Below are 24,150 nucleotides of genomic sequence, written 5' to 3'. Positions count from 1 at the left end.
TAAATAGAACCTGGGGTGAATTGAGCACAAATTGTAGATTGGACACGGCGAAGACGGCGAGCGGCGGATGTAACCAGCCGGAAAGCCATAACCCATAAGTAAAGAAAAAATAGTCGAGGAAAAATGCGCCGCTACCCCCACCACCGCTTCAGGTTTCTTTCTAATTTTCGTCAGTACTTAAATTTATTGGACGAGGGCTGGGTAAAACAATAATCCCATAGCGTGTACTTAGTAGTTACAGTTACGTTTTACTCACATAAAGTATTCTCAGTAATGTTTTACTTTTATGTGTACTTTCCCCGGACATTTAATTTGACACAAATTTTAACTCATAATTAGCAAAATAAGAGAGATAGAAAGGAAAAAAATTTAAAATATTATTAGTGGAGAATGAATCATATCTCATTAGAGAGAGAAAAGAGTTACCAAAATTAAAAAGTTCATACATTTCAGGAACGGACTAAACAGAAAAGAGTTAATATTTTTCAGAGACGGAGAAAGTACATTCTCAAAACCGGAAATATACTCTTCCAAAAAATAACTTCCAAAGAAAAATACTCTCATTTGTGGATGCTACGGATTTTAATGAGAAACTGATAAAGTAAAAGAGAATGGAGAAAAAATAAGAGAGAAGAGGTAAGAGAGAGATGCGAGAAAAAGTGGATAAAATATGAAACAAAATTTCCATTTTTGAAATGGAACTATTTTTTATGGGCGAAAAAAGTATTAATTGCAAAAATGACTGCAAAAAAAGAAATGTACTATGAGGTAGCATGGAAGTATATGTTGTAATCATTTGTATAATAACATATCATTGTATGGATTATCAAAGCATACATGGGCTGGAGCATGATACTCTCTCCGTCCAAAAAAAATAGACAAGATCATGAATGACACAAATTTTAATGTATAATTGGTAAAGTAAGAGAAATATAAAAGAAAAAAAAGGAAAGAGAGGGAGGAAAAAGATAATGAAATGAGGGTTAATGGATTCTGGGTTCCATATTCAGAATAATGTATATATTTTGGTGGACACCCTAAAATAGTAAAACTAATCCATTTTTTTTAGCCGGAGGAAGTAATAAATATACTTGCTCCTAATGAAAAACTTCACCAAGAAAACACCAAACGATAGAGAGAACGTTTATCTCAAATTCAAGAAGCCAGCTTCCACAAAAGGAAAGCAACCTACAATTCACAAAATCAACTCTCAACATCTCTCTAGAGCTGTTAGCTAACAGATTTACAAGACATCTACTCTTTTTACACGAGGATAAACTAAATGGCCATCACTTTCTACATAGGTGGTCGGAAATCTGTCAGACAACGGATAAGAGAATTTTCCACCTGCCTTATTGAGGCATAAACGACATAGCTTTCCTAAATTCATCGGCTGAGCCTGGGAATGGCTGCTGCCCCGGCATCCACAGATTTCCATTATGGGGCAGCAGCATCGAAGGTTGGTTGCTAGTCCGTGTGCCTTCTCCTACGACTGAATCAGAAACTTCTTTCTTTTTCTTGACAAACTTGAAGAACTCAGCAACTTGGCAAGCATATCTTTAAAAGAAAAACATGTATGAAGAAGTAAGACATGGAATTGATTTCGATATGTGATCAAGTAAAGGAATGGATCAGAGCTTGATCTGGAATAGATTAATCTATTATAGAATAAAACTCTCAAGAAACGGTGGAAGTTAACGTACTCTTGCTTGGCTTCTATGTCTCTGCTAAAATCGATGTCTGGTTCACAGTCGAGAACCAAAGCAGGAACCTGCACCTCCGTTAAAAAGAGGCAAAATAAAGAGAAGTGATAAAATTGAAGAAAAATATCCTGGAATAATTTTGCAAGAGCATATACTCCCTCCGTCCCAGATAATTAGACCAAGTATTCCATTTCGGGCCGTCCCATATAATTTGTCCCACTTCACTTTTACCATTTTTGGTAGTGGACCTCATATTCCACTAACTCATTCATACTCACATTTTATTATAAAACTAATACTTTAAAAGTAGGACCCACATCCCACCAACTTTTTCAACCCACTTTCCATTAGATTTCTTAAAACCCGTGCCGGGTCAAAGTGTCCCAAATTATCTGGGACGGAGGGAGTAACTGTTTGTACCTTTTGGATGCTTGAGTGCATATGATCACCATTCAAATAAAAAACGCGGTCTTTAATGTGGGGATGTAAAGACCAATCATCATCCCTGGGTAGCTGATTCACAGATAGAACTCCGTGATTCCCACTCTCAAATGGGAAAAGCCAGCTTTCGTGTTTCTCATGCAAGTCCCTCAGGTAGTCCAAAGAGACTCCGCCTTCCTCTGCTCTCTTACGCAGCATCATGCGCTTGTGGCAAGTGTCGGGGCTTGCTCTCAGATAAATGAATCCATCAGGAATAAGTCCAGGCAAACTTGAAACAACAGGATCAAACCATGAATCGTAAATGCTAATTTCCATCTCATTCATCCACTTCGCCTCATGAACAGCTCTCACAAAGACCTTCATTTAAGGAAATCGATCAAGAAAATATGCAATGCTAATCCAATATTAGTGAAGAAGAACCAAGAAGGATTCCTAGTACTGATTCATCAAATTAGACAAATATCTTGGTTTTTGCATAAAAAATTAGACTACTAAATAGGTTGCAGGCTTCTCCTTTGTCGTTCAATAATATTCCATAAAAAGCATCATTAAACAAACAATATTTCTAATAAGATCAAGAAATAAGGAATTTATACAGTCATCAAGGTCAAATGAGAGGAATTTATTTGTTTACCATTCTATCACTGAAGACACTCCGTTCCATGAGTCTCAGGGGCTTCATACCGCCACATGATTCTCTCTCCTGCATAACTCTTGTTACAAACACATAGTTCTGGAAGGTATACGCATATCTCTCTGGTTCAGCATAAAATGCATCTAATATGTTGAAGTGGTCAGGACCGACATTCTGCCACTTGTCAACTGGTTCAGGAACAATCTCCACAAGATCTCTAAGCTCGAGGGTTTCATTAGCTATTCTCTGCAAGAAAGTAGTCTTTCCCACACTGATATTTCCTTCTACACATAAAGTGATCCGCTTCTTCTGACTAGGTTTAATGCTTTCCTTGAGCTCTTCATCTACACTCTCCTTGATAAATATAGTTATGCTCTCAGCATGATTCTTGTGTATGATCCCCACTGAGCTCTGTAAGAACTCCACCATTTTCTCACTAGATTTACCAAAAAACTGCACCGTAACAAGAGCATGTTATTTGGTAAATTCAGGCTACATACAAAAGTTTGATATATACACTCAAAAATGCGACCTCCGTTCAGTTATCCAAATCATATCCAGAAGAATCCAACATGAACGTCAAATATTTCTGTCATAGCTAATCATGATTCATGACATGCTCAAAATACACAATCTCATGCAATAAACAATCATAACACTTACTAATCTAGCAATTAACACCGCTTCAAAGGCATAAAAACTGCAGATTGCTACAATGCTCATCTCTTTTTTCAAATTTCACCAACACTCTAAACCTACTAAAACGGAGCTCAGAAATTCAAAAACTAAATAACTGCAATTAAATATACCTTATCTTTATAGAGCTGCTTGAGCTGAGCCACTGCCTCAAACCCTTTCTCCACCAGCTTCCTCAAATTCCTAGGTCCAACACCAGGAATTGTCAGCAAATCCGGGCTCCCCACCACCACTGCGCCACCGCCACTCCTCCTCCTCTGCAAGCACTTGTCATCGGCAACCGCGAATTCGCCGCCTTTACCGGCTAGGGTTGAGAACCACGCGGCCCTGTGGGACCCGCCTCCCAATCCACTATACATATTGCTCTCCTTGAGTACCACCCACGCCCTCAGCGGCCCCGTATTGGTGGAGCAGCTGCAGGTGGGCAATTTCGTCAATTTGAGGCCGCGCACCGCGGCGGACGAATAAGGGTTTCTCGGGTGGTGAGGGGGGGTGGGCTGGCCGAGACACGACATTTTGCTGGTAATTCCCCGTGGGGCGCCGCTGAAACCTAGAGAGAGAGGAATGGTGTTATTGGCGAATGAAATTGGGGCGGCAGCGGGCGTCCTGCGAAAAAGTTTCTGCATCACTTTGGTGCATCTCACACCGAATCCAAACTGTGGATATGCATAGGGATTATCAGTATGCTTGAAATGGTTTTTCGCGAACTAGAAAAGCAGAGGTTGATACTCGAGGTCAAGGGTATTACATAATCATAACTATTTTCACTTTATTTTTTATACACTAGGAGTACTAATTTTTGTACTCTGCTTATTCGAGAAATCAATTAACTCTTTTCAAATTAGTGAAATGGATATAAATTAAGGGTTAGTATTAGTCTCTAAAATTATAAATTTTTATTGAAACATGATAGTATGTGCAAACTTAAAATTTTTATACAAAAATCTTAAAGTTAGGCTTATTATTAGTGAATTTCCATGAATTCAGCTTTTCGTTCAAATTGAAACGAAAACATTGAAATACGTAAGGCCTAAATTCATGTTTTTTTGTGAGAGTTTAATTATTTTTACTCTTAAACTTTCTTTCATTCAGTTCTAGAACTAGAGCATCCGCAATAGCGGATTACCCAGCGTCGGCGGCTAGGCACTCGGCTAGTCTGCTATTGCAGTGGGCAAGCCGAACGGAAGATAAAAAAAAGCCCAAGAGGTCGGGCGTGGAATAACCAGCCACTTATTGCGCAGCGAGCGATCGGCTAGTCGAATTTTTAAAAAAAAAATTATTTATACTCTAGATTTTCAACTCATCGCACTTTATCTTTTTAATATTTGATAAATACCAACAATTAAAATAAATTAAATTGGAGGCTAGGGCATTGGCTAGACTGTGGAAATGCTATGGTATTAGCTAGACTGTGGGAAGGATATGGTGACGTGACAGGAGGAGTTTTAGGTTGAGCTATTGTTAGGCGGTGACTAGAACATTCCTATTGTGGATGCTCTAAAGGTTATTAGAGAAGGCTTTAAGTCTATTGCCCGAACGGGAAATATCACCTTAGAAAGAGGTAAGATTTTTCATTAGATCCTTGCATTGTCGCATGTGGCAAACTTGGGACGGGGGCTTTTATGGTCATGTCTGTTGAGAAATGTTATAGTGCATGACAATGTTGAGGTCGTGTGAATAAAAATATAAACAAATTCATCTTCACATGCCTGCGAATGAGATAGTTAAGAAGCACATGCTAGAGATGGTTGTGTATCAATTACCAAAGAGAGTACTCAACATCCTACCTAAGTTAAATGATTTGAGGAGATGGTCAGACAAAAGACCGGACGTGAGGACCCATAGCTCGGATGAACTAGGGAATGGTCTTAAGGTTTGACAAATTTATCCTTGGGTGAGTTGTCTGGTTTTGTGTTGGTGTCGGTCTGTTTTGTCACTTCTATAAGTTTGTTATTGGGACTTTTCGTGGGCGGCCTCATCTTTGTTTTTTGGTTTGTGTTTTGCTTTAGCTGTTTGGCTTTTGTTTTTCCATGTTCTCTGTAACAGATTTTGACGCATTTCCCTTTCAGGCTTGAGCATTTTTATTTATAAAAAAAAACATCCAAACCTAAGTAGATTGCCAGAAACATAAATAGCACAGACCGCGGCGGGGGTCAGGGTAATTCTATTCAATTCTGCCTAAATCGCAAAGAATTTCGTCGTTATTCTATCGTGTTCTCGACCAGTGGACTTGATCCCAATTCCAATGCAGCATACTGCAAATCTGATTCGTAATCATCGGAGTTCAGCTTTGCAGGGGGAACGCTACTTCAAGCTGCCCCTTAGATCAGCTATTAACATACCATGATACAGACCAAACAGGAGAACTCATCCCAAAAGACTAGCCTGTTAGGAGAGAGAGCCCATTTTAGTCTATATACCCCACACCAGTTGTTCTCACAACCGATGTGGGAATTGAGTCCGTAACGCTTGGTCATTCGACCCTCCCACCACTTTAAGGGCCAACGTCCTCGTTGGTCACGGCCACGTTGGTCTGCGGCTGCTGGTTCTTTGCCAGGGCCACGGCGAGTTCTTTGCCCGGCCACCACTCCGTGGGTCACCACTCCGAGTCGGTCCCAAACGTACTCGTTGGTCACTTCTTTGCCCGGCCACCACTCCGAACCGTTTGGGCTCTCAATGAAAGCACCAATTGATACAGACCAAACAGGAGAACTCATCCCAAAAGACTAGCATGTTAGGAGAGAGAGCCCATTTTAGTCTATATACCCCACACCAGTTGTTCTCACAACCGATGTGGGAATTGAGTCCGTAACATACCATGCTTTCGTTATCTTCTTTTGTTATTTTAGAGAGAGAATGAAGAGATTAAATATGAAGGTAAGCAATTGATTTTTGTTGTAATAACTAAGTTGTATGGATCGAATGAACCTGTTGCATTTATCAACGGGAGAGGATGAGGATAATTATAATCTAAAGACAATTTTCGACTATCATATGAGTTGCAAACTAATTTTTAGTTCCCTTTCTTACTTGTGTTTAGTTCATTTTAAACAAATATACTTCACAATACACTTCACTATAAACACAATATACTTCATTAGAAAGCTAATATAGTTCACTGTAAACAAAATATACTTCACATTTAGTTCACTTTTTCTTATGTTTAATTCACTGCGTACATGTTTTAGTTCACTTACCTGTTTTAGTTCACTAAAAGTGAATGTTATTTCGTTGCAAACTTGTTTTTAATTCAATGCGTACAAATTTTAGTTCATTGTAAGTGTGTTTCATTTTGTAGCAAACAGGGCTGTCAAATTATGCGGGTTGGGTCGTTATCGTGTCAACCCATTATCGACCCAACCCAACCCGAAATCATCCGGTTCTTATCGTGTCCCAACCCAAGGTTCGTGCATGCTATCGTGTACCCAAAAAAAGTCAACTCTGTGTTAATGATAGTAAGTTAGCTTGACACGACACGATAACGACTAAAACATGATGTTATTATACGATTTAAACATGATATTACACGATAAAATAAAAAATTACCAAATTAAAATAATTATTTTCTTAATCAGAATAATAAAATTAAAATATAGTAATATTAAATCTATATAATAAAATTAAATAATTAAAAAATTAATAAAATCTAAGCATAACTAAAAAATTCATAAAAAATTCATAAAAAATCTAAGCATAATTTTAGATGTCCCACTTTAGGAGTCCCAGCTGTAATATCCATAAATAGTAATATAACGGTTCGTATATTGAGATAATATGAAGTGAATATTTCTTATAGTGAAGTAAATAGTACTCCCTTCGTTCCGGAATAATAGAAGCGTTTCATTTAATGATTTAATGCACTCGTTTTGGAAAAAGAGTAAAGTATGAGAGAGAATTGTATAATTATTTCTCACTAACAGGGAATCGGATTTGAAAAAATTAATATACTACGGTCGGTCATCTACTTCGAACGTAGATCGACGCTATTATATTTAATTTTGTAAAATTAAATGTCTCATCACATTTGTTATTGATCAAAGTCTACTTCGAACGTAGATCGACGCTATTATATTTAATTTTGTAAAATTAAATGTCTCATCACATTTGTTATTGGTCATAGTCTATTGACCAAACATGATTTCAACATCATTCATGTTTAGTTAGAATTGAATCCTATAACAGGCTATGTAGCAATTGAGAGAAAATTATTCAAACATAGATTCTTTAAGCATTTTATTTTCTACGTCATTCTTTTAGTTTTTTTATAATTTTCTATCAGAATCACCATGAAAAAGAAAAAAAAATCCTACTATACCAAGTCTGATTGCATGGATGAAAACAGGATTACCTTTTATAAGGCCCATGGAAAAGGACTTATAAGACTTAAATGCGAAAAATAGAGGTTTCTATTATAGAAAGACAGAGAATTTTGTGACAGGAAAATAATTGGCACATGGCTTAGAGGCTTAAGGTCACAGCAAAGTATATTGGTTTGGTGTAACCATGTGAGTATCTGCCTACTTTTTAATATTTATTACCTATTTCCAGCTTTCGATTTACGCAAATTAATTTATAAACGTAAATATATAAGGATACATATTTGTATAAGGACATGATTTATTAGGTGGATAGGAATTGCGGATTAATAAATGGATAAGTGGAGTGGATTAACAAGCTTAGCAAATAATCTCAACCCATGTTATGATACAATTTGTAACTAATCATCTCTTGCGTTTTGTATCTTTTGTTAGGAAGTGGATTTGTTAGCAAAATTACTCACATGAACCTCCTCTCTTCTTTTTTTTTTTTAAATACCAACCAATCTCCTATGGTTGGATTTACTAATGCCTGGAACTCTATCAAACATAGTCATTTATCCGCCAACAAAAAACAGAGACGATGTTGGTAGTGAAACACATCTCAATTGGTAAATTTGAGACTATTTTTCTAATGTATGTACGTGGATCTCAAAAGATCGGATGCGCATGGATGTAAATCTTAAAAAAATTCAAACAAAATTTCAAGGATCAATAAAATTATAGTAGGAGTAGTAAAATACTAATGCATGATTTTCTATTCAAATATTGACTCATTTATACGATGAGAAATTCTAAGACACATATACATATATATTGGAAAAGTTGGCAATTAAAACGTTTAAAGAAACATTAAGGAAGAAAAACTATAACTTTTTTGAATTATAACTACATTTAGCTAGTTGGATTAATCTTTCAAAAACTAAAAAAAGGAAAGGCATTGTTTGGCTGGCCTAGAATTATTTGGTGGCACTCACATGACGTTGAGATCCTCATCCACCTACCTATAACTAACAAACTGTCGCTTTTTTTCTTCTTTTTCCCCCCAAAATTTAATGCTATTATCTTTTTAACAGTACAGGTTACCTACCATCCAAACACGTCACATGATAATCGACATCCTTATTAATTTTTTATTATTTCGAACCTAGAAATATTTAACACGCAACTAAACGGACTATTATTATTTTATGGAAATTATCTCTTATAATAGGTCATTATCAAAACACCATTAATTAAGGGTTTTTAGTTCCATTATTTGGCGTATCATGTTGTTTTAGGTATATATACAATATTAGTATATACCAGTACCATAAAAAAATATTATGCTAAGCATCATATGATGTGATTATCATCTTAGTTTAATCTATGTTTAGCATTATTAATATTATTTTATACATTTACTTTAATTCTAATACCTTAAATATCACTGTGCTAGTGATTTTACAAATAACATGAAAATCAAAGTTTAATTTATGTTTATTTATGTCATAAAGAAACAACCAAATTGAGCTTTGGGTTTTAATTGATATACATAATTAATAGTGTTTCTACTACTTTTAAGGTATTAGAATTAATAAATATATAAAAATAATTAAATAATATTAATGTGGACTAAATTAGAGCATTAGTATATAATTGATCATATGTAAATACATTTATATCTTTGTGCAAATTAATTGGAGGAATATGATATTTTAATCATTTTTTTTATTTACATAAGAGGAATGTAGTAATTTTAAATAGTTTGGTAAAATTAGACCATGGACCTTATTTTGTTGAGCTTTAGAGTTTAACTTGCTTGTATTAGTATCTAACTTTTGCGTTATTGATGTCTATTATGACATCATAATGTACAACAAAATTCTTTAAATCAAAACTCACTTCAAAAAATACATTCATAATAATTACAGTACTAAAAAGGTTAGTTTTAAATTTAGCTTGTATTAATTTGCAGGTATATTTACTATAAAATAGAATATTAATTTTATTATAATTAGTGAAATATCAAATTATGTGTCATATATGCATAAATAATAGACAGTAGTTGTACTGAAGTCCAACCCATCGGGTTGTGGGCTAATCGGAACCTATAAATTTAGCCGCCTTTTTGGACTAACCTACAGATTGCGGACTACACTGACATAAATACTCCGTATTAATCTAATATTTTAAAATGCACCATATTTTATTTTTGGTATAAGATTTATTCTTAAACTTTGAGTCAATTTTCTTGAACACCAATTACTAAACAAAATTTTATTGAAAGTCAAAATCTTTGAATTCTTGAGTTGGCATATGACAGACGGTCTTTGGACTGTAATTGTTAAGTGTGTGTTAATATTTACTCTAACATATGATACCAATAATATATTACACAGATTTCGTGCTAAGTCAAACAAAATACCTCTTCTAGACTATAGAAACAATGTTACTATCTTACTCAAATATGGTCAAAGTAAACAAATTTGATGAATCAGACTATACATGTAACTCTGTTACGACATTAAAATACTAGTACTCACTTTGTTTCCAAAAAATAATTCACGTTTGCAATTGTGGACATTTCCTAAAATTAGTGTACACTTTTATTTTTGATGACTTTTACTTTCTAATAATGTGGATCCATTTTATACGCAATAAAGGTAGAATGGCAATATAATCTTTGCATTTATATTTTGTAACGCAATAATTTTAAAGGATTAAGATGACCTAAAATTAGAGGAAGAAAAAAGAAAAAAAGGATGTAAAAGACTGGTTTGATGAAAGAAGAAAATAAAGATTTTAATGTAGAATAAATTAAAAGTAAAGGTACATAAACATAGTTTTAAGCTCGATTAATGTATTATACTTACTACTACTTAGTATTGAAATACGTCGAATATATTATTGATATGATTTTTTTCCATGATATATTATTTTTAATATACATATATTCAATTGTAAAAAATAGTGTCAATAAAGCTCATATTAAAAAAATTTCTTCATCCGCTCCTAGATGTAGGTGGGATTAGGCGGCATTGATCGACCCATCGTCATCTCACTGGGGTCAATAACTCTACCCGCATTTGACCTTTTAATTCGTAGCCGATTCCCTGGCAATTCTACCTCGACTCATGTGTAACTCTTTCGACTATGATTTCGTAAAGAGATCATAGAGTAAGAGAAATATAATTAGAATTTCATTCTCTCGTTGCAACGAGAATTTTTTTTCCAGTCGATGTCGAGACTGTACTACGTCAATTTCCTAAACCCGTTTTTGCATGCATCTTATCCATTGTTTTGGTAATGTAAAAGCGTCGATTCATCTATGTCATGTGAAAGTACAAACTGATAAAAAGCTTACGTGATTATAACACTCACGGAATTGGAAAACTAACTATTTTCCCACCTAATTTAGTCTTAGCTTCCTAATTAGCAACTATAGTCTATTCTAATCATTCTTCCCTTGACTATTTAAATAATTAGCTTTTTGAATTTAGTTGTATCGTTTAAGAAGTGTTATAAACTTATGGTAAAAGTTAGAATTAGTATTTTATTCTATTTATTTCGTTTAATTTCTTATACTCGCGTCACCTGACAACAACATTAATATGGATCGAGACTATTCTTCTACGAGTACAATAGAATAGAATATAAAATTATTCATATTTTTATGTGGTAGAAACCGACCATACAATAATTACAACATAAATGCATGTAATTAACCAAATCATATGGTTTAGGTAGACAAACCATTACCACTCGTACACCTGTACTTAGAGAAATAGGAAAAAAATAATACTCCGTATTACTTCTACATAATAATTATTGCGTTTAATCAAATTAATTAAGTAGCCGCTTAATTTTGTAGCATTAACATAAATTTGACTCATTGCAACTTGATAGACTCGAAAAAACAGCTAGTTGTTGGGAGCAATAATAAACCATTGAGTTATCATGTATGCAATGTTATTAGTTATTACTCACTCTCTCCTCCATTAATGGTCTACTTTTGTCATTTTTATTCATCTTTATTAATTGTCATTTTCACTTTTTACTATAAATGGTATAGGTAGACTTCACATTCCACCAACTAATCTCATTCATATTTTATTATAAAATTAATAATCTATATAAAAGTGAGACTCATATTCCACTAACTTTTTCTGTCCACTTTCTTTTATATTTCATAAAATCCGTACTGAAATTAAAGTGGATTAGTATTAGGGAACGGAGGGAGTACTATATTAATAGTACAATTTACACAAGCATTTGTAAATTGAACACATTGAATGTGGAATGGATAGTAAAATTAAACGCAAATCACTTTTGTCAAATAAGTGCGAATTAAGGTTTGAGACCATATGATGTCCCACATCTATCCAATGAATGTCACAGTGTGCCTTTATTCAATAAATGATATAGGTAGAAATTCATTGATTACTAGTTTAATTTATGCAATACTATCTTTTTTGTTATTTATAATTTGAGTTCGAACATATTTTCAGGGCAAGAATACTACTGTCTACTAGTAATAGATTTTAAATTGTATGCAAAACTTAATAAGCATCCTTAATTAAATATCTAAATTTACATGGGAAACAAACTCTACAATAGAATAGGGTAATTATAAAATCATAAGTATCTATATAATCCGTTACAAGATTGGCAATTACCAAACTGCCCCTTCAGAAAACCCAGAGTCCGACAAACGCACATGGAGGAGGAGGGCGGCGCTACCACCACCTCCGGCGCCGGCCACAAGAAGTTGTGGATCGACTTCGACTCAGCCGACGAAGACGAGTTGAAAGAAGCACTCTTCATATACTTAGCCTGCGAAGGCAGCCCAATCGACAGCTCCAAATCCACATCGCCGCCGCTGTCTTCCCGCTGCTGCGGCGGCGCTTGAGACTCCTCCGTCGTGGTGCTGTTGCAATTCGTGTCGTGCGCCGACGAAGAGTTTTCCTTCGACGGCGGCGCCACCGGAGGAGCAGGAGAAGGAGCCGAATTTCTGAAATCCAATTGAGTTATCGCGGCGGCGGCGGCGGAATTGAGAGGGCGGTGCGTTTGTGGATCGACGCCGCTGCTAATGAGCTTCCGCTTGATGTGAGTGTTCCAGTAATTTTTGATTTCATTATCTGTTCTTCCCGGCAATCTCCCTGCTATCAAAGACCATCTGCAGCAGAAATTCAACAATTTAAAACCTAAAATTGGTAATTATTCATCCAAAAACAGATAATTAGTCATAAATCGGCATACCTATTTCCCAACAAACTATGGAGTTTGATTATGATCTCATCTTCCTCCTCGCTGAAATTCCCCCTTTTCAAATCAGGCCTCAGATAATTAATCCATCTCAATCTGCAGCTCTTTCCACACCTCAGCAATCCTACAAAAATCAAAACCACAAATTCAATTCACCTCCCCTTTCCCCTTTTTTGATGATCGTAGAGTGATAATTAAACCCTAAAATACCTGCAGATTTAGGGAGAGAGCGCCAATTGCCTTCGCCGTGAGCTCGTATGTAATTGATGAGGCGTTGATCTTCATCTTTAGTCCAAGCACCTTTGTTGGTGTGAGCTTTCTCGCAACAAGGCGACCGCCCCATGGATTAATTCAAAAATTGAAGAAAGGTTCTTGATGGATTCTTGATATGTATGTATTGAGTGGGTGGGGTGATGATGAGACTTGAAGAAGAAGAGAAAATGGGGATATTTAATGGTGGAGGAGAATACCATTAATTTGGAGGCATTTTAACAAACAGATGAAGGGCACTTGCACTTGAGCTTGACCAAGTTGATGAAAAAGACAGGTAGTTAAAGATGGGGTTGGATTCGGTAGGTAGGTACGCTTTAACGGATGAGTTGGCTTTCCTTTTCCTGCTTTTCTATTTTATTCAATTTAAAATTAAAATAAATAATTCCGTTAACTGTATTTGGTCACTCGATATTAAATCACCTCGCCTTACTCGTAACTGAATTAGTTCAAAATTAAACCTTATAACAAGATTCATAAATTGATAATGAATCTATGTAATGATTGAATCTATTGTCATAAAATTAAGTATATGATCGATTTCACTTAATCGTACAATAATTTATGTAGATGTGTTTTTAGCTTAGCTTGAAATTACTTGAGATACTGTATATGTTTGGTACTGTCATAATACATCCATTAAATATATAGCATAATCCATCCCAAGGAGAATTGGAGAAATAACTAAAATTAAATCTCATCTTAATAACACTCCTAATTTAGCAAACTGAACACCGATGGAATTACCACGTATGCATACGTATGTTATACGTATATATGTCTGTTTTTTTTGGGTGTTCTTGAACTTTTTTTTTCATAATCATGGGATAACTATATGAGCTATATAAAGTTACTGTTCAAATTTGAATTTGACGCATTGACATTTTTATCTGCCTAATTTTTTAAATCTTTGTTTATTTGCGTTTTTTATTTGTAGTTTTTTTTTTCGTTGTATTATATTTTCCAATGATTAATACAACGATGAATTGTTCATTATTAGTCTATTTATTAAATACATTTGTAGGGAAAATTAAATAATATAAAAAATAATGATGTAAAAATGAAATGTTGAGTTAGGGAGAAATAAGGGAGAAATAAGGGAGAAACCAATGTAGCAGTTGGCTAAAAACTTTTTTTTTCATAATCATGGGATAACTATATGAGCTATATAAAGTTACTGTTCAAATTTGAATTTGACGCATTGACATTTTTATCTGCCTAAATAAGTATTGTGGGCCAATGTGGATTTATTTGCGAACCTACTGGCTTATCCTCGATGAATTTCGGATAAAGACATATCTCATTTATTGTATGGGTATCTACGAATTGACAATAGTATGGAAATTAATATACATTACATTTAGATTTTAGAGGTATTGTAATACTCCACATTTTGTTTCATTAAATCTTTATACAAATTTTTGATTCATTAGGCCCTTGTATTATTGCATTTTAATTCAGGAAGTTCTTATACTTCTATTTTAGTTTAATTGAATTTTTTTTAACGGACTTCAAAATTTACTTAATTTCTCTTATGTTAACTAAATTTATTCATTTTTTACTTATTTATTTTAAAATTAATTTAGTTGCAATATCAATTTAAGAATCATTGACAAATTGAAAATTTTTATTGATATTGCTGGTATGAATTTAGAATTTTTTATTTTTCAATAATTTTTTTTGTCAATATTTTAATTGAATTAAAATTAAAATATTATATTAATAACGAGCCATATAATATTCACGTACTAGTAGATTACATTTTGATGCGTAAATTGTAGTGATCCAGTCCAATATAATCTAGGCCCAACAATGTAGTTTCTCGCCCAATTATAATCAGACTGAGGCCCAACTATAAAAATCCAGCTAAAAACTCGGAACATTTCTTTCGACGCTCCCCTAGCATCAACTCACCTAATGGAGGACATTGAAGATTTGTTGGCCGGAGGCGGCGGCGGAGTGCCGCCGGGATTTAGGCTTCCGGTGACGGCGGCTGTGGGAGTTAAGCCGAGGTCTAAATCCAGGAGCACCGTTTTTCAGGATTCATTGAAGAGCCCCACTTCTGCCAAAATCCCTGGCACGCAGGTTGAGACTTCAGATATTTGTGTGTATTTGAATGCGCCACGTTTTTTTCTAGTTAATTTTATTTTTTGTTTGCTATGATTTTTAATTGAGCTGTTTGGTGTTGCAGACAATCTACTTGAAAACTTTTGGATGTTCGCATAATCAGGTAAACCTTTTGTATTTGTTGAATTTGATTTATCTTTTATGTATTTTATGTGATCTGTTGTGTCTACTTCGTGTTTATATTACTATAATCTAGTGATATAGCTCTTGTTGTTAGGAGATTCTAGGTGCACTTGATATTTACAGACTGAGCTTAGTGTTTTATTTTTATATTAGTTTGATGACTGAGGAACTTCTTTGGACGAGTGATTGAGTTATTCCATATAAGTTAGATTAGATCCCTGGAGCTGCTGTTTTGTAGTAGTACTTTTGTTATCTGTAACTGCAGGTAACCCTCGGAATTTAAACTTTTTGCTGAAGTTGATCATTATTGCAGAGTGATAGTGAATATATGGCGGGTCAGCTTTCGGCGTTTGGGTATAATTTGAGTGACAATCAAGATGAAGCAGACCTATGGCTTATAAACACGTGAGATCCCTTCTTGTCATTCATACATGTTTGGATTGTGTCGTTTACTTAATTACTGTTTTACGTGTAGTTCTGTGGATAGGCTTGATCTCCTAATCCTGTTACTGTTCAGGAGTTGAAATGAATTACTATCCACAATGGTCAGTTGTTAGTCAGATCGTTGTTGTGGTAGATGCTAATCATGCTATTCATGTGATCCTTCGAATAAATTGTGATTTAAACCTGAAAGAAAGCCTTCTTGTAATGCTTTTCTACCTTAATCTCTTGGAGTATTGCAGTTCTATTTAGCTTTTAAGTTCAATAGCTGATAGTGTGTGTTTCTAGTGTAATAATCTTCACTTCACGAATCGTTTGTTTCAACTTGTATAAATGCAGTTGTACGGTGAAAGCACCTAGTCAGTCTGCCATGGAAACACTCATAACTAAATGCAGAGATGCACAAAAGCCCCTTGTAGTTGCTGGTTGTGTGCCTCAAGGTAGCCGAGACTTAAAAGAGCTTGAAGGAGTAAGTATAGTTGGAGTTCAACAAATTGATCGAGTGGTGGAGGTCGTTGAAGAGACTCTGAAAGGTTACGAAGTTCGACTATTGACTCGCAAGACATTGCCGGCCCTTGACCTACCAAAGGTGTGAATTTTAGGTCTTTCCATTGTATGTATTGGTGTTGAAAACAACTTAGTTTATAGTATTCAGCTATAAGTTTATATCTTAAGCTCCTTTTTGTTATTTTTGTCAGGTGAGAAAAAACAAGTTTGTTGAGATCCTCCCTATTAATGTTGGTTGTTTAGGTGCTTGCACTTATTGCAAGACCAAACATGCTCGAGGTCATCTTGGAAGCTACACAGTTGACAGCCTTGTAAGTTCACGGGAAACAATGAAAACATTTGTTGAAATTTCAATTATTCTTTGATTAAATTTTACTCTGCCTAATTTGACTTTGTTGCAGGCAGGACGTGTTAGAGCTGTTGTAGCTGATGGAGTAAAAGAGATCTGGTTGAGTAGCGAAGACACTGGAGCATATGGTAGGAGCATTATTTTGTATGCTAGTGACTAAATGACTTGATTCTCTGGATAGAATGCAAAATACTATGAAGGGGATAATTTGCATTTCGAGGGTCTGGAAATGCTTTAACCTTGCTTAAAGCCAATACTGTTGGTATTAGTTATAGAATTGATCAGTATCAGGTTATAATGGGAAATTGAAATTGATCATTGGAAGAAAAAGAAACATCAATGTTTCATCGTCCTCCCCACAACTTCATGTCTGTTTTTTAAATATGGACAATGTCTTGATACTGATGTCGACTTGAACTTGAATTTTTTTACATGAAGTAAATATGATATTTGACAGCTCAATGAGCTCATATTATCTTGGTCAATTTGCAGGTCGTGATATTGGAGTCAATCTTCCAATTTTGCTCAATGCTTTAGTGGCAGAGCTTCCGTCAGATGGAAGCACAATGCTCCGCATTGGAATGACTAATCCTCCTTATATTTTAGAGCATTTGAAAGAAATAGCTGAGGTTTTGCGCCACCCATGTGTGTATTCTTTTCTTCATGTACCAGTTCAGTCTGGTAGCGATGCCATTTTATCTGTAAGTATTCCCTGATAACCTTTCATGTGAAAACTAGTTGTCTCTCAATTATTTCTTACTTTATTGCTTAAAGTTTGAAAATGTCATTAGACATCAATTACTTGATGTAGTCTTTGTTTCCTTTTTCACTGATGGTCTTCAGACAATGAACCGTGAGTATACTGTCGGCGAGTTCAGGAAAGTGGTTGATACATTGATTGAACTGGTCCCTGGAATGCAGATAGCAACTGATATTATATGTGGATTTCCTGGTATATTCTGGAATATCCTTTTTCTTCACTTTTACTATCGGTACTTCTACAATTGATTCTTGCAGGAAGTTTATTAGCTCTGAGTTAATAGTTGGGATTGCATCTATACGTGCACTTGAAAAAACGCTACATATTGATATGGTGAAGTCAGCTGAGGGACCAAAGTAATATTTACATTAATTTACCTGTAAAAATGTTCTTTTATTAATTCACCAAGAATTTTATTGTTTCTCCCACAATTTTCTGTTGGATGCTCGACTCTTTTTCACACTTGGTGTATGTCATTTTTCGTCCATCTATCCATATTATTCTGCCATTTTGTTATTCCTCCTGTGAAAAACCAGAATCATGTAACTTATGTTATATACTTCTCTTTCTTAGGTGAAACCGATGAGGATTTTGAGGAGACAGTTAACCTCATCAAGGAGTACAAGTTACCTCAAGTTCACATATCACAATTCTATCCTCGACCTGGTCAGTTGTGCCTGTTGCAGCAAAATTAATTTTAACTTTTTAAGTTTTACACGTTCTTTGGGAAATAGTTTGCCGCCCTGGGAAAGTTTACAGCTTTTATTTTCTTGGCTTTTTACATCCTTATTTTAAGGAAGACCAGAATCAAGCTCTCTCTATCTCTCGCATGCTTTATTATTGTTGGCTAAACCAAATAAAATATGATAACAACGCACCTAAAATCAACAAATTTGAGGTAATATAAATAAAGAAATTGTAATGGGATTCTAAGTCTTCAGTTTGAGGAAATGCTTAGAAACTAGAAAGTGGAGACTTTACCCAACATGACTTTGAGTGAACTCTATTCAAGACGATGAAGAATTTAAAGATTCCTGCACTTTTGTTAGTGATACATCTAGTTTTGCAGCAATAAAATACAGATTTCTCCGATTTGAAAATGCTTAGGCCATCTTCACTTGTAGTACTATTTATTAATGTTTTGTGAAAATTCAAAGATGCAGAGATACAAACCATCTAATTTGTTAACTGATCCAGGAACACCTGCTGCAAGGATGAAAAAGGTCCCCAGTAACATAGTGAAGAGACGAAGTCGAGAATTGACAACAGTATTCGAGTCATTTACACCATATGTAGGAATGGAAGGCAAAATAGAGAGGATATGGATTACCGACATTGCAACAGATGGAAGTCACTTGGTAAGATCATCCTGCATCAACTAAAGATTGATATATGATGAATGCAATCTACAAACCTTTAGGCTTCAACAAGGAAATGGATCTCCTTTCTCATACTTATTACCTCTTTTGCTTTAGGTGGGTCATACGAAGGGGTATATTCAGGTACTGGTGGCTGGGTCTGCAAGCATGTTGGGAACTTCTGCAATGGTGAAGATAACATCTGTAGGTAGATGGTCCGTTTTTGGAGAGGTTCTTGAGATCCTTACTACAAATGTAACTACACGTGTGAGTCAGAATAAGGAAATCCTAACGTGCTCCAACTTGAACGAGACATGTTGTTCAAAGGAATCAGAAACATGTGCTTGTGGACTAACAAGTAGCTGCAAACATACTGATGATGTCAAAACCATTCCATTCACACCAAACGGGAAAGAGCCAGACGAGGCGAGAAGTCAAGACCTTGTTGGATGGTTACTAAGGAAGCGGAAGAATAATTCTCCGCTAAATAATGAGACTGAGGCATTGGAATCTGATGAAAAGCCAAGATCGAAAGATGGAGTGCATGAGTGGGTTATCGTTGATAAAGCTCTTCTTTGTGGGATTCTCTTGAGTTTTTTCACTATAGTTTCTGTAATGTTGTATCTAGGATATAGAGATGTGAGTCATCAATTCTAGACACTCAGTCGTTGTAATTGTTTTCTTATTGGGATATTTGACAGATTGAACACAAATTTTCCTATTGATGTGCTGGTTTGAGTAGTCGAGCCATTGTTTCTGCTTGCACCTTTCTCAACTTCTTTAAATAATATGTTGAATAACATTAAAAGGGAAAATTGTTACAGAATGCACAAATTAGAGATATTGAAGAAATGCTGCTCTAGACAGGTAAATTGCTAAACTTAGCTTTTGCTGCAGCTGATGATGAAGGCTTTATTGGAACTTATTTACTCAATAAATTCTCTGCTTATCTTAATGTTTGATCTTTTCTCATAGAAGAGAGTCTGACCTTGCTGGTAATCTCTTGAAGAAATTGACCGGAACCGATGGCAGCTTGCTCCGAAACCGTGGGTGTCGAAGAATGTAAAGGCCAATGAGCACTGCTACAACTTGAAATGGAGTGACATACAAAAATACAGCCCAGATCAATGAGAAGATGATGAAGATGGCTGTCGCCCTCGGGTCTCTCCACCCCAGTATCGACAGCGCCCTCTCCCCTTGCGTTGCCAGGTCTCCAATCACGGTCTGCACTCTTCCTGCAACGCTCTTTAACCTATCATATCTCATCCTCACTAGGTCAGATGGCCGAGATGTTGGGAATGTGTCGAACTCCTCATCAAGCTCGTCCGGATGGGTGTTCTCAGCCTGAGAGAGACGAGCATCCATGTGTGGCGGAACCCTTGACCTCAGCCGGTAGTTCCACAACCCAATGACAAACAGGTAGAGAAAGATTGTTGGTAGGATCAGCTCCGGGTAGCAGATGAGTATCAGAAACAACACGTGCACCAGGATGGTTGTCAATGGATTCTTCCAATAACAGATGCCATCAAACCACCGGATGACATATGAAATCCCGGAAAGGAGTGACATTATGCGGAAGAAATTGGCCTTGCTCCTCCTCAAACTGAACATGTGATAATCCACATCCAACATATATTCCACCACCTCCCTCCTTAGAGGTGGCTCAGCCCGGATCAACCGTGCAGACACTATCTGCATTGCTTGGTGGCGCAGCCAATCTATGTGCCTCACAGAGATTGGTTGAACGTAGTGCATCTTTGGCAACAACGGCCTGCTGTACTGAGCCATCATGTTCACCCAAGCTGTGCAGGTGAATCGCAGAGCTAGATGGAGCTCACCGTGCTTCCTCAATCCAGAGGGAGCTAGCACGAGTAGCGGATAAGAATGAGTGTAAATTCTATCTGTCTCTAACGTCGAGAGCCTGATTCTGACCTTCCCGATCCGCTGATCCCTTGCATCATCCTTCCCATTGATGTGGCAGTTGTCAAAGACACCAATGGTGATCACAGTGCAAGGATCATGAACTTCCCACGTGTACTGCTCGTTCCAACGAGGATGTAGCGTGTCAAGAAGCGTTCTGGTACGAACCCATTTGTTCCCATACTTTGCTACGCAGTACGCATCTGTGAGCCTATTATCTTTCCCCTTCATCGGTAGCAGGTTTCGAGCACTCAAGATTCCAACTTCAAGCATCCCAATGCTAGGTTTCCTCAGATGCTTGGATGATGGCTGAAGATCACTGCTGAAATGCGTGGACTCATCAAGAACATGGTAGGCTGCATCAATGCAGATCCGGAGAAGGATCCTGCTCGCGAACTTTACCTCTTTTTTCTTCTCCCCATCCTCCTCTGCCTTAGATGGCTTCTGCAGAGCATACCACCGTGGCTCAGGCAGCTTGGAAGTCTCGATTCTTTGTGGAACCTCCCTAACAGGTATCAAGATCATCCCAATATTCTCATCCTTCCCCGGTCCAACCTTATCCTCCACACTAATGAAAATATACTCATCAAACGGCTCAGATACAACAAACATAAGCTCCTCATTCCACTCCGGGTTGATATGCTTCATTGCTGAAGGCCTGGTGGCACGGATTTGATGGCCAAGCTGCACCTTAACATACGGATCAGGCATCCGCCCTCTATCAGATGGCACGAGATCTTGAGCTGCCATGATGTGCACTCTGAGGTAGTACAGTTTTGGTGAGAAATACACTTTGGATCTCGTGCTAGCTAGACTCTGCTGGCTCAAGCTATGAGCATCGGAGTGCCACGCCTCCGGGAATGCTTCATCAGCCTGCGTCCCCATCCACACTGCAAGCATGATCTCTCCATGATCAGGGTGCTTCTCCCCTTTCTTGTTTGCCAATTTGTACCACTGTGGAGCCAGAGGGCTATCTGGTGGCACGCGCAGGGGCACTTCTGCAACATCAAATACGACCTTCCCCACGAAATCATCTTTGCCAAAGTCCTTATCTTTGACTGTAACCTCAATGAGGTTGCTCTGAAGCCTCTCCTTTGAGAAAGCGAAGACTGCATTCCAAACTGGATATTGATTCTTCTCGAGATGCTTAGTCACACCTTTGTAGTTACCCACTTTCACTTCTACATAAGGATCAAGACTGCCGGAGATGTCCATGACAGGTAGATCTTTTGCTTTCACTACACTGATGTATAGAAAATTCATCTGCTCCACCAAATCGTAGGTGCTTGCTGTTTTGTCTCTGCCCCAATACCCCATCCTTGCAGCCAACGGTGGCCGTGTCTCCACCACGCCATACTCCGGCTTCTGCCCCGGGAACTGCATTTGCATCACAGTGGCAGCCGGAGCTCCACCGCCTTTAGCAAAGTCGGCCCTTTTCTCGAATACAGGCTTCTCCGGCGGAGGAGGAGGCGGCCCGCCTCCGCCGGTGCCAACAGAGTAGAAGGTCCGCACCTCCTTCTCCTTGCTTTTCTTCTTCTTGATCTTGTCATGGCTCCCCTTGTAGAAAAACTCATCATCAAACTTGTCAGTGTTAATCTCCTTCAACGGCGGTGGAGCACTCTCTCTCTCCCTCTCCTTGTGCTTCTGATGGTGGTGGTGGCTGTGGTTGTAGAGATCCTCCATATTGCCCTCCATATGGTTGAGAACCTCCTCCACCGCCTCAAATCCACCACTGGAGGGGGCGCCACCATGCACGGAGTAAATCTTCAAGGCGATATCGCCCTTGACATGGGAAAAGGGGCCTCTTTTCTCAAGAGGGTACCTCTGGCCCATGGATTCCTGCTCAGATTCAGGCACAAACCTGCCGGATATTCGGACTTTCCCAAGAAAATTCTTGTGGCCCTCCTTGTTATCATTGTAGACAGAGACGTCTATGGACTTTTTGTCAAGATCTCTGGGATTCTTGATGTTGAAGACGAGCTTCTCGTCCCAGAAAGGGTTGAGATCTTTGTGCTTAGTAGAAGTCTTGCGGCGCTCCTCGTCGAATTCGACCTCCACAAAGGGGGAGGCGCTGCCGTGGCCGTCTTTGGGCATGAGGTTGCTGGCGTCGAGAACCTCCACCACCAGCTTGGCCATTGGGATTTTGGAGTGGGTTTGGTTAGGGATTGAGAAGGAGAAAGAGAAGCTAGGGGTGAAAAACAGGGTAGGTAGAGAGAGGTGGAGGAAAATGGTTGGCGGTGGGGGAAGTCATTTTGTTATTTGGAGTAAGAAGACAGTAACTTGCGTTTGAATTTAGTTGGGAGGAAAGAGGTAGTACTAATCGTTATAGTAGTAAAATATAGGCGTTTAATACGTACTGTATTTTTTTGGTTGAGGGGCTGGGGCGGGGCCCCTACCCTTTTACAATGTTTATCTATTTTGTCTATTGTTTGTGTTTATTTATTTAAATAGAACAATACATTATAGGTGTCTGGAGTTCTAATTTTTATCTCTTGGATTAGGTCATCAATTTTGTTACGTTTATTTCCTTGAAATTTTGGTGTGTATAAACGTTCACAAGTGTCTGTTTCTGAACGTGACGTATCTATATATATATCTATATACTACTGTAGTAGTATTTATTTTGTACTTTCTTCATATTTTAAACCTAAACTCTAAAAATGACACATATTTTCATGTAAAATTGGTGAAATATAAGAAAGAAATATATAAAAATTATAGTGTTTAGAAAGAGATTATTGTGGAAAAATCCATATTTTCATTAAATCTTTACTAATGTTAATTTGTAATTACCACATTCTCAAGTTTTTTTCACAAAATTTGTGCAAGCTGCGAGATAGCAATTATTTCGAGTACACAATATTTCTTAGGTAACTACATGAATGTCGAAAATTTTGGACTTTGTTAGTGTATAAATTCACAATAGTTCCTTGCCCAATATTTTAATGTGTACGTAGATATATACAGTACGTGTGTTGGGGGTTGGAAACTTTAGTGGAATTAGTTGAAAATTGAATGGATTGATCATGGAAAATAATGAACCACTTTTCAAAAAGCCATTTTCTCCCTATTTAAATAGTCTGATGGGATTTCCTTTTCACGAGTGTGGGGAGGAATTGCTTTCTTGTTTCATTTGTTTGGACATTAGGGTCTATTGGCTTATCCTTATTTTTAATTGAAAATTTTGCATATCGGTTTTAGAAGATTTTAGGTTAGCACATATATATGTAGTTTTTGAATTAGTTAATTAATCTGTAA

General features: G+C 36.9%; 4 protein-coding genes across 4 annotated transcripts; 1 reads left to right on the top strand and 3 right to left on the bottom strand.

Moving 5' to 3' along the window:
* Nucleotides 1-1,132: 1,132 nt before the first annotated feature.
* LOC125196885 lies at nucleotides 1,133-4,202 on the bottom strand. The gene is made up of 5 exons (XM_048095544.1): nucleotides 3,588-4,202; nucleotides 2,779-3,231; nucleotides 2,124-2,501; nucleotides 1,704-1,771; nucleotides 1,133-1,557 (listed from the first exon to the last, which is right to left on the bottom strand). The coding sequence occupies exons 1-5, from the start codon at nucleotides 4,098-4,100 to the stop codon at nucleotides 1,353-1,355; spliced, it is 1,617 nt and encodes a 538-aa protein (XP_047951501.1). The 5' UTR covers nucleotides 4,101-4,202; the 3' UTR covers nucleotides 1,133-1,352.
* An 8,116-nt stretch (nucleotides 4,203-12,318) lies between these two features.
* On the bottom strand, nucleotides 12,319-13,565 carry LOC125193482 (myb-related protein 330-like). The gene is made up of 3 exons (XM_048091276.1): nucleotides 13,248-13,565; nucleotides 13,032-13,161; nucleotides 12,319-12,948 (listed from the first exon to the last, which is right to left on the bottom strand). The coding sequence occupies exons 1-3, from the start codon at nucleotides 13,378-13,380 to the stop codon at nucleotides 12,408-12,410; spliced, it is 804 nt and encodes a 267-aa protein (XP_047947233.1). The 5' UTR covers nucleotides 13,381-13,565; the 3' UTR covers nucleotides 12,319-12,407.
* A 1,624-nt stretch (nucleotides 13,566-15,189) lies between these two features.
* On the top strand, nucleotides 15,190-19,713 carry LOC125193481 (threonylcarbamoyladenosine tRNA methylthiotransferase). Its single transcript, XM_048091275.1, has 11 exons — nucleotides 15,190-15,392; nucleotides 15,499-15,537; nucleotides 15,871-15,962; nucleotides 16,338-16,587; nucleotides 16,697-16,816; nucleotides 16,907-16,982; nucleotides 17,347-17,555; nucleotides 17,698-17,806; nucleotides 18,188-18,280; nucleotides 18,812-18,972; nucleotides 19,090-19,713. The coding sequence occupies exons 1-11, from the start codon at nucleotides 15,225-15,227 to the stop codon at nucleotides 19,627-19,629; spliced, it is 1,857 nt and encodes a 618-aa protein (XP_047947232.1). The 5' UTR covers nucleotides 15,190-15,224; the 3' UTR covers nucleotides 19,630-19,713.
* Nucleotides 19,714-19,751: 38 nt separating this feature from the next.
* Nucleotides 19,752-23,210, bottom strand: LOC125193480 (FT-interacting protein 7-like). The gene has a single exon (XM_048091274.1). The coding sequence runs from the start codon at nucleotides 23,026-23,028 to the stop codon at nucleotides 19,942-19,944; it is 3,087 nt and encodes a 1,028-aa protein (XP_047947231.1). The 5' UTR covers nucleotides 23,029-23,210; the 3' UTR covers nucleotides 19,752-19,941.
* Between the last annotated feature and the right edge of the window lie 940 nt (nucleotides 23,211-24,150).

This window comes from Salvia hispanica, chromosome 6 (assembly GCF_023119035.1).
Source record: "Salvia hispanica cultivar TCC Black 2014 chromosome 6, UniMelb_Shisp_WGS_1.0, whole genome shotgun sequence".
NCBI lineage: Eukaryota > Viridiplantae > Streptophyta > Magnoliopsida > Lamiales > Lamiaceae > Salvia > Salvia hispanica.
Note: the sequence above shows the minus strand (reverse complement) of the source record. Positions and strands in the feature narration are given on the sequence as shown.